At 35.6% G+C, this 11,042-nt stretch overlaps 1 protein-coding gene across 3 annotated transcripts in view; it reads right to left on the bottom strand.

The window, feature by feature from the left end:
* Positions 1-285: 285 nt before the first annotated feature.
* TBC1D8B (TBC1 domain family member 8B) overlaps positions 286-11,042 on the bottom strand; it is a 72,973-nt gene continuing 62,216 nt past the window's right edge. For 2 of the 3 annotated variants that reach the window (XM_063703244.1, XM_063703245.1), the window contains 8 exons: positions 10,760-10,828; positions 10,355-10,595; positions 9,527-9,592; positions 7,921-8,004; positions 7,289-7,336; positions 6,855-6,911; positions 5,580-5,677; positions 286-2,881 (listed from right to left, as the gene is read on the bottom strand). In XM_063703244.1, coding sequence (XP_063559314.1) covers positions 2,486-2,881; positions 5,580-5,677; positions 6,855-6,911; positions 7,289-7,336; positions 7,921-8,004; positions 9,527-9,592; positions 10,355-10,595; positions 10,760-10,828 — 1,059 coding nt within the window. In that variant the 3' untranslated portion in view covers positions 286-2,485. The remainder of the gene's footprint in view (positions 2,882-5,579; positions 5,678-6,854; positions 6,912-7,288; positions 7,337-7,920; positions 8,005-9,526; positions 9,593-10,354; positions 10,596-10,759; positions 10,829-11,042) is intronic. The other variant, XM_004064656.5, reaches the window with a different exon arrangement.

Here is an 11,042-nt window from a genome sequence, read left to right as displayed (position 1 = left end):
GGAGACCACATCTCTACCAATAAATAAATGAATGAATGAATGAATAAATAAGCCAGGCATGGTGGTGTGTATCTGTGGTTTCAGCTACTTGGGAGGCTGAGACATGAGGATTGCATGAGCCTGGAAGATCAAGGCTGTACTGCACTCCAATCTGGGTGACAGAATGAGACCTGTCTGTCTGGGTGACAGATTGAGACTTGTCTCAATAAAGAAAAAAAAAAAAAAGAAAAAGAAAGAAAAGAAAAGAAAAAGGAAAAAAAGACATCATAATAAATAATATTAATCTTTTTAAGTAAACCATTTTTCATGTTTAGTGGATATATTTATTTTTATAAAGACAAGTAAAGCCTTATAACATATTTAATTTAATGCATAAGGTATAATGAACTGGTTCAGTTTAACACAACTACGTAAGATTTTTAATATTATGAACAACCTGTTTGGTTAACAAGATAGCAGCTATAAAACTATAATGTTTAGTTTGTTTCTCCTGCAGACTCAGAAAATAAATGTTTTCTTTTTGCTTTGCATTTATAAACTTTTTGCAACTCAAAAAATCTCTTTCAGTATTCAATTTTAATTAATCTAGCCTAAAGTATAATACTCAGTAATCTGTACTATTCTGACTTTAAAATCATATCAAATATTAATAACATATATGCTCTTAAGAAAGTACCTTTCTTTGTAAATACAACTGACAAAATATTCAGCAAAGTGTGTACAATAGTGCCTTGTATACATGTGTCTTTCTAGAGCTACTTCAGTATAATTTAACAATCATTGCATAATAGCAGATGTATAATAGTTTCCATATAGACTATTATCTAAGCTGTAAAACGTGGACATAGTTCAGCAAATCATTTCTGAGAAAAGGCATAGATGTTTATTTACCAACTATCTCTTTAAGTGATAATTTCCTTGAAAAGACAAGGTTGATTAAATAATTTAAAGACACTACTAGTAAGTGTTTAGCTAAAACCAATTTATGGGATTTTCAAAGGCTCAACTTGAAAATTCTTGAACTTCTTTGAAAATAACATATTCTATGAGCGATGAAGTCCCATGTGTTAAGCTTTGTTCACAGTGGATTCTTCCCAAAGGCTGACTGTACCAACTCCCTCCAAGAAAGGGAGACCTCTTGAGTCACTCTGAAGGAGGTCTGCCCTTTCATGGTTTCACATCTAGAAAAGTCAAAAGGCTTATAACCAAAGTCTTTTGTAAAGAAAGAAGCTCCAATGAATGATTTCTCCCCCAATTTTCTAAGTCAATTGATTAATAAATTGTCCTTGGTAGGAATAGCACAGGACAGTGGACAAGTATGGTTTGCTTTTTTTTTTTGAAAGTGCTAACAAAGCCCATTATCTCTAAATGGACTCTGTGTAATGATTGAAATATAAACAGCATAAAGTATATAGAAATTACACATCTAAATTGGATAGTCAAAACTTTTTAGACAGATGTCAGCAATTCTGTTACCTTGGTAATCATTACATACAAGTATACTTTATATGCTTACCAGACTAATAAGATAATTCAGTCTTAGTGTAGCCATTCTTTACTATCTAATGTAAATTAACACATGACTGGTGAAAATCCAAAATCTAAAGCTAGAACCAAAACAGTCATAAGCTACTCTGAGACAAATACCACAAACAGCAGTGCCCAGAATTTCTAGTGATGTCTCGGTCTAATGAAAGACCTATACAGTTAATTGAACTGTTTCTTAGCCCTTCTCAGAAGGCTGATTTTACCCAGCTTAAATCCAAATCCAATATTGTTTTTTTCTTTATATCAGCCCAGAATTTAGAGTTATTGATTTGCTTTTGTCAGTAACAGAGTTAGCAGTGTGAGTCAGCAGCCTCTGAACCCCTCAGGTAGGAAGACCGTAGAAGGTACTTAAAAAAGCATTTATTACTAGAAGACTGAATGAGATTAACTTAAAAAAATTAATAATATTTCAGTTAGATAACTTGAAAACAAGGGCCCCAAATGGTAATCTTTTAGATAATTTGGAAAGTAGGGTTTATCGATTGACATGACATATCAGCCTCACTAACACCCAAGCATAACACTGTCTTTTCAAAATAATCAGTAATTCATATGTAAATAGCAACACAAGCTAGTAATTTCCTTACTAAAAGTGATATGCTTGTGCCCTCTGGTGGTAACATTTAGCATATTCCTCTGGTATTGCATATATTGTGAAATATAGAAAAGTATATTTGTATTTGAGAATATCATCAAAATTTGAGATAACAAATGTGGTTTGCTTTTTTGTTTTTTTTGTTTTGTTTGTTTGTTTTAAAAAGTGCTAACAAAGCCCATTATCAACAACAAAGGAATGATGCATTGTGCTTCTGGATATATATTTTGGCCTCCAGACACATTGGTAACAAGATAAATCCCTGAGCCCTACTCACAGGAATCAAGCTGACAGCTACAGGAATGTTAGTAAACTTGTCTATGATAGGCAATTCCTAGGGATTTACATCTTGGTTCTAGACCTTAACTGAGAAATTCTTGCATTTTCCAGCTTGGCTTTTACATCTATTGGTTTCTCAAAAAACCTCACCAATGCTGGTTCATTCAACAGCGATGCAAGAATCTGTTCAAATGCAAATGACCACTGAGGTTCCTCCCTAAAGGAACAAGGATCTTTCTCCAAGTGGCTCCCTGTTTTTTCCTCACTGGGTCCTCCAGAACCACAGACAGTACCAGAGAATCCTTTGGCTGATGATGTAGGGCTATGTAGTTTCCTTCCAACTTCTTCCATCCTGAGTAAAAGGCTGGTTACAACAGCAATGGCTTGATATAATGATTCTTCTTCAGGGTCCTCATGAAATAAGTTATAGAGGGTCTTTGAAAACTGAATAAACTGAGACTAGAAGACACAAGTTGAAAATATCACGTTTGAATATTAGACTTAGCAAATATAAAGAGAACTTAGAAGTGAATAGTCTCCTATATAGGATTTGTACCATAGAAGCTTCACCCTAGAAGTTATAAGAACTGGTGATTAACCACAAAATAAATATTGGTTCTAGAAAGGTGAGTATGGGCCAGGCGCGGTGGCACATGCCTGTAATCCCAGCACTTTGGGAGGCCGAGGCGGGTGGATCATCTGAGGTCAGGAGTTCGAGACCAGCCTGGCCAACGTGGTGAAACCTCTACTAAAAATACAAAAAATTAGCTGGGCGTGGTGGCAGTCACCTGTAATCCCAGCTACTTGGGAGGCTGAGGCAGGAGAATCGCCTGAACCATGGAGGCAGAGGTTGCAGTGAGCCGAGATTGTGCCATTGCACTCCAGCCTGGGCAACAAGAGAGAAACTCCGTCTTAAAAAAAAGATGAGTATGAACCATGGAAGAAAATTTCATTTAAGTGCTCTCACTTATTGCCTAATAGTACATTTTATCCAGACTAATTCCTGGACTGTTTGCCTGCCAGCATTACTTAAATGTTAGGTGCTATTTTTTTTTCCTTAGACAAGGCCTTGCTGTGTTGTCCAGGCTTGAGTACCATGGTGCAATCATAGCTCACTGCAGCTTCCAACTGCTGGGCTCAAGTGATCCTCACACCTCAGCTTCCCAAGTAGCTAGGACTATAGGCACATGCCACCATGCCTGGCTAATTTTCACATTTTTTGTAGAGACAGGATCTTACTATGTTGCCTGGGCTGATCTCAAACTCCTAGCCTCAAGTGATCCTCTCCCACTTTGGCCTCCCAAAGCACTCAGATTACAGGCATGAGCCACTGCGCCTGGCCAGGTGGTACTTCTAATTAGGCAAAGTCCCTTTGAAGCTGTCCTCAGAGGGTGAACAAGAATTCTGGACAGAAATATAGTTAAAATTATGCATAAATTAGGCTGCACTTTGACCTGCTTCCATGGAATGAAAAGTCACTGACATTAGAATCATAAGGCTTTTGTTTAAGAATTGTTTAAGATGTTTAATCCTGAATTCCATATATATATAATATTTTTCTGGGTTCCTAGTTCACAACTCCCATAGTCCTTTGTTACAGTCTTTTCTTCCCTTCCCTTCTCTCCCCTTTCCCTCCCCTTCCCCTTCCTTCCCCCTCCCCCTCCCCTCCCCTTCCTTCTTTCTTTTTGACAGAGTTTCGCTCTTGTCACCCAGGCTTGAGTGCAGTGGTGAAATCTCAGCTCGCCCAGGCTGGAGTGCAATGGCGCAATCTCGGCTCACTGCAACCACCACCTCCCAGGTTCAAGTGATTCTCCTGCCTCATCCTCCAGAGTAGCTTTCTGATAGTTGGTCTTAAAACCCTCCCTAGAAAGGGTCCTACCTCATACCCTTAGGGGAAGGAATGCTGACATCATGAAGCTTCCATACAAACCCAAGATAACTGGGTTCAGGGAGCTTCTGATAGCTGAATGCATGGAGGCTGACACGAGGAAGGTAAAGAAGAACTCATCCTCATGCCGGGAGGGTGGTGCACCCCAACTCCACGGGGACAGAAGCTCCTGCGCTTGGGACCCTTCCAGACCTCGCCCTATGTATCTCTTCTTCTGGCTGTTTATTTGTATTCTTTAAAATATCCTTCTTAGTAAACCAGTAAATATAACTATTTCTCTGAGTTCTGTAAGTCTCTCTGTAACAAATTAATCGAACTCAAAGGAGGCATAGTGGGAACCCCAACTTGAAGTTGGTCAGCCAGAAGTTCAGGAGGCTCAGACTTGTTACTGGGGGAAAGGAGGGAGCAGTCTTGGGGACTGAACACTCAACCTGTGGGATCTCATACTATTTCTAGGTAGATAGTGTTGGAATTTAATTGGAGGACACTCAGCTGGTATGTGCTGCTTGATGGGGGGGAAAACCTCCACACATTTGGCCACAGACATTTTCTTCTATGTTGATGATTGTTACTGTCGTGGTGTGAGAGTAGAGGAAAAAAGGCAGTTTGAGAGAATTTTTCCCTAAACAATAGTACTGTTCATTTATAGTAATTCTAGAATAAATATATCATACTGACTCATTTTAGAAAGTACTTATTCAATTGTCAAATGATATAGTCCACTGAAAAATATGAAGTTATTTGATAGTTTTCATTTTGGTAAAGTTCTCGGGATCCTCAGTATCTGTACTAACCAGATTTTAATTAAAAAAAGAAGAACACATTTTGATTAGGCAGTGTATAAGAAAAAGATGAACTTAAAATTATGTTCAGATATAAGATCAGTAGGAACCAGGGTGTGACCCATCTCAGTAATTTATCATTCCCAGTACCTAGCATTGGGTTTGGTATCTGGTATACAGTAAACAAATGTTTACTGAATAAATGAACATTTCCAATAAAGTTGGAAATATACTACACATACTTTTTTTCTATAGGTACATGTCACAGCAGAAGAATTCTCTGAAACACTGGACACATTTGAGTGTTAAAAATAAAAAAATCATTAAAAAATTTCTTCCCACTCTTCCATGCTCATCTGAAACTTAGAGAGCTAATAGATAGATTATTTAACTATTTTGGGAATAGCATGTTAGCTATTTTAGAGATTACACCCACATCCATACAAAAAAGCAAGAACTTAGAATTTTCATTTTAAAAATGCTATACCTGATTCATTCTTGGTAAATCCTTAATGTTTTCTTCTTTTTTGAAAAGCTCATCTTGCCATTGACTTAGATATGCTTGAATATCAATTTTCCCTTTGCCTGAAGAAAGGGAGTAAAACCATTTCATAAGGAACAGCCCACTATACTTTCCCAAATTTCAAAAATAATAATTATGATTAAAAGGTATTTCACTGAGATATAAGATTCCATTTTTTTTAATCCAGGAAATGATCTGAAATTACCTTTCATTTCACCCACTGGCTCTCAGAATACTTTTCCCATTTCTGTTTAGACTAAAACGTTTACTTTAGGAAAGTTGGGAACTAGGGAATATGTGGCGAGAGAGGGAGAAAGGACATATTTAGATTAAAACAATACACCCCGACTTAATAATGCAAATTTTATGTAGTCATTCTCATGTATACTATTAAGTTTAAAACAGCTTCTATATTATGTTCTTAATATGCATATATTGTTCCAAAGCGGGCTGGGCACGGTGGCTCACGCCTGTAATTCCAGGGCTTTGGGAGGCCGAGGTGGGCAGATCACCTGAGGCCAGGAGTTCGAGATCAGCCTGGCCAACATGGTGAAACCCTGTCTCTACTAAAAATATGAAAATTAGCCGGGTGTGGTGGTGGGCGCCTGTAGTCCCAGCTACTCGGGATGCTGAGGCAGGAGAATGGCTTGAATCTGGGAGGCAGATGTTGCAGTGAGCTGAGATCATGCCACTGCACTCCAGCCTGGGCGACAGAGCAAGACTCCATCTCAAAACAAACAAAACAAAGTGGTCTGTAGTAGCTCTTTTTCAAAAATTTGAAACACTACTTATTCATTCAAAGAGTTTAAGATACAAATGTACTGACATTAAAAGATGTCCATGATATACTGCAAAATCCAAAAAGGAAATTATAAAACAGTACTTATGGAATATTTTTTTTAAAAAAGAGAGATGTCTGCATACATTGTGTATACATAGGAATAGATCTGAAAAGGATATAGACAAAAATGTTTTTGGGTAGGGTTGCGTGAAGGCAAAAGGACTTATGTACTGTCTGAATTTCTTTTCTAAGAATTATCTATTACTTTTGTAACTAAAAACAAATCTTCTAAAAATAATAAAATTAAATGAATATGGGTCATTTACTATCATATTTTCTATAATTTCTGAGACATCAATAGCCTTTAAAAGGAATCCACCTTTTCCCTCTTTGTAGCTATCCTTATTTACATAAAAAATAACTAAATAAATTAAATGATAACTCCTAGATCATAGTACCTTTTTCAGGGCTGTGTTTTGCTGATTCTGCTTCCTTCTCATTTGCAGGCTTGGAAACTATAAGAAAAGATGTAATTGCATTCTGTAAGATGTTTAACAAATACTCTTTGAAAGCAAAATAATGTTTCATATAGACGTATAAGCACATTATTTTATTCAATTCTGCAAACAAATTTTAGCTGACTTGACCTATCATCAGAAGACAAAATATTCCAAAACTTTCATAGTAAAAAGAACATTGGGGGAAAATCCGTATTTTAAAAAATCTTAGAAGGAAGCATACCAAATATTAAGTATTTATTTCTGGGTGGTATTTTCTTCTTTGTGACTTTCTTTAAATAAATTCATATTACTTTTATTATCAGGAGAAAAAAAAGCACATACTGGACGTCAGAAGAGTGTGCTACAAAGCCCTGACTGTGGCAACAACTCACTGTGAAACCTTGCACAAGTCACTTCTCTCTGGGCCTCAGTGCCTTTATCTATAAAAGGAAGAGACTTGACTAGATGATTTGTAAGGTCCCTTCAAACTTAATGTTCAAACACTTTAACATATAATAACCACAAATATACATTAATCAGGGTTCATCCCTCTATAGGACATTGAATATTTATGAAAATAAACTAAAGGACACAAAAATAAACTCATATCACTTTAAATTTTGTCTTGGAGACAGACTCATCCCTGTCTCCTACACCAACAGTGATTTATAATAAGTATTCACTGTTTGAAAAATAGCTATGGCCTTTAATCATCAAAGATTCTATTGTATTTTATCAAGGCATGAAAATGGTCTAATACATTTTAGAAATTTCTGCAACGTAAGTAGAAACAAAATACTTTATTGAGTCTCCAATAAGCAAGAAATTCCACAAATCAAAGCACCAAAATGCAATTTGGTTAACCGGTCAAACATTTATGGACCATGCTAAGTGCTGTGGTAATACAAAAGAAGTATAAGTTAAAACGAAGCCCAATTTTAGTTGGGTATAGTATATCTAAGTCAGCAAGATCTTTATGGGTGGCTAATCATCAAAACAGTTAACATTTTAAACAGGTATTTACCATGCAGCTGACTGAAATAAAGTAATTCTTCCTTGGAAAGTTCATCTCCTTTTGAAGCATCCTTAGATTTCACTTCAGTATAAGCTGAAAACATATAAATAACCCAAATTACATTTATTAACAACCAGGGGCAGAGATGAGGTTCATAATGGGTCAGGTATATCTGGGAACTGGGTGTTAAAGAGTTTCTGTATAAGAAAGATGTAAGTGAAGAAATACAGAAGTGGTTCTACTCTACTGTAATATATAGTAATTATACTGTAATATATGTAATATATATAAAATATAGTAAATACAAGAAGTAGTTGATCATTTTGAGTCCTATTTTTTTCTACTTGTTTTTTTAATGGTTTTCCAAGAGCTATTAAAAGTTGAAATTGTTTAAATCTGGCATTTAGAAATCTCTGAAAATGTGACCTCAGCCATTTAAAAAACATCCTCAATAATAAGGAAAACAGAAAGTTGGGTGCTTTGGTTTACTTCCTACTTGTGCTTTAACAGGTACATAATGTTTTTCCTATTTTTTATCCCTCTGTTAAAAGCATAGTTGATGACAATATTAAACATTCTAACAGTAGCCTGATTTGACAATGGAAACTCCTTTTATAATTAAATTTTTAGGTGATTTGTCTTTTGCTTTTAATGCTGTGTTTGTGATTTGAGTGTGTGAAGGGTTAAACATGGCCTTTACCTTGTTGGTGTGGTAAAGAATGTTTCCCGGCTATCCTGAGAAAAGCTGAAAAGGGATCCCAGGTGTAGCTTTAAACAAATTATGAGGTGCTGTTTGTTTTTGTGAATTACCCCATCTCGGCTAAAAGGTACTTTTTGCAATGCTCCTTCAGTTTAAAGCCTAAGACTGTTTTCACAAAGTAGGGATCAGGCTTTGGCAAGACATCCTCTTCAGGTCAGTGGGAAAAACAAGTAAACTGAACGGTGTGGTAATTTTGAGGTAGTACGGAAGAATATAAAGAAATGTGAGCTTTGGAGTCAGACTTCAGTTTGCTATGCAATTTATTAGCGATGTGATCTTTGGCAAATTTTTATCTTTCCAGCTCTCAGTTTCCTTATCATCAAAATTGGAAGGATAATGCCACCTATCAGGGATATTGTGAGAATTAAATTTAAAAAATGCATGTAAAGTTAATGTCTTGACAGAGCAAGTGCTTAATAAATGATAGCGTTTATTGTGCTTCCTTTTTAAAATATTTAATATCCCTGCTGCCTTGTCCCATTTTTCTGAATAATTTGTAGTATTTCGCAGGTTTGGCAGTTTGTCTAAAGTTAATTTCCACTCTAATGACAACAACAACAATTCAACATTATACCAAGAATCAAATGATATGTGATTCTTAGATACAAACTACTTATCATTAAATTGACTACTAACAGGAAGGAAACTTGTGGGCCCATATGTTACACAGAATCTCTTCCATAGAAGATCACTGTATCTATATCAGCAAAAGTAGTCATAATATAATTTGAGGGCCACAGTGAAGCAACGATCTTATATCATGTTGAAAATTAGTTGTTAAAAAAATCTGTAATTATACTTGCTAAAATGGAATAAATTCCTGCTGTACATCGTTAAAGACTGGTAAACTCTTACCTGGAGGAATATGTAGCTTAAAAAGCAGCTTAAGCTTCTCAGTAAAACTTCCATTGTACATTATGTCTGTTCAATAAAATTCAATTGTAAATAATCATGTATCTAAAGAACATCCAATCAATTTCAGCAACAAAGATTAATTAAGATATAGACATTAGTCAAAAATTAGGATTTAGAAACCTGTTACTTAAGCTAACAATTAAACAACCACCTAGTCAATCAGATGCTCTCCTTCAAGTGTATAACTGTATAAGCAAAATACTCTTTATCAAAAAAGTAAAATGTTCTCTTTCCTAGCTCCTTCCCCCCAATCTCAGATTTCTCTTTTCTTTTGAATGAGGCCTGTGCAGGAGAGAACTGTTCTTCAAGGGGCGATCCCTGATAAGAAAGCATGCTGGGGTATCTGGAAAAGCAAAGGAACAATATCTACAGGTACAACATCTTGACTATCTGTAGGTACAACATGTTTGCTGGGTATTTATCTACCACTCTTCTAGGCTATGTGGTTGAATTTTTACGGGGAGGTTGGTGGGGTGGGGGAAGTCCTTCGGTAGTACCCATGCATCTGAGTGTGGGAAAACTGGGACGTTATCTTCCTTATGTTAACCCTTAAAACACTCACATCTAACAGCTTGCTTTTCTGAAAGGGTTGGGGAAAATAATATCAAAATACTTAGATTTAGCAACAAATGCAGAAAAGGGTCCATTTATTACTAAAGCTAAACACACTGTAACCCATGGTGATATAATCTGACTAAATTGGCAATAATAGGCAGTACTAAGTATTTCTAGGAGCACCTTTTTTTTTGCTTAAAAAAATCATCTTACCAATTGCAGAGGAGAATTCTTTGAAGTTTATAAGGCAATCAGAGTTTTCATCTAACAATCTGAATGTCCATAAAGCTAGTGAGTCTTTATTTGCAGAATGAGCCCAGGGACTCAACAAATGATACAACACTCTGAACTGCTGGCAGTCAATCTGATACTGTTCCAAATATGGCAGACTGGGGTCATGATGCTTCAATACTGGGCAACCCAAACACCAATAACAAGATAAAAACAGCTCTTTCTATTAAAAATAAATAAAAAAGGAAAGTTACTAATTAGAAAAAGTAATTTTGGAAGATTTTAAAAACCATGTCTGCTAAAATAAAGATAAAAATAATTAGAATGGCTGTGATACAATTCTGCTAAAAAAAGCATTATTTTTCATTTAAAGAAGAACAACAGTACCTTAAAGATGACATAAAGTTCTTCCAATTCTTGAAGGCTCAATTTCACATCTTGTGATACAACACGCAACTTTAAAAAGATTAAAACCAATTTAGTACACAGAATTTAACATTGCAGTAAAGAAATTCTCTTTGAATTACCTTAGAGTCTCTCTCTGCTAGAAGAAAATATTTGTCTTTTAACTTCTTAAATGAATAATAAAGTTATTATAAGTTATTATATTATAAAGTTGTTATCTATTTTATCCTTTTAAAAAGTAGTAGTAGACTAGTTCAATTCTACT

Source organism: Gorilla gorilla, chromosome X (genome assembly GCF_029281585.2).
Source record: "Gorilla gorilla gorilla isolate KB3781 chromosome X, NHGRI_mGorGor1-v2.1_pri, whole genome shotgun sequence".
NCBI classification, from domain to species: Eukaryota; Metazoa; Chordata; class Mammalia; order Primates; family Hominidae; genus Gorilla; species Gorilla gorilla.
The sequence above is the reverse complement of the archived record's forward strand: the minus strand, read 5'-3'. Positions and strand labels throughout refer to the sequence as shown.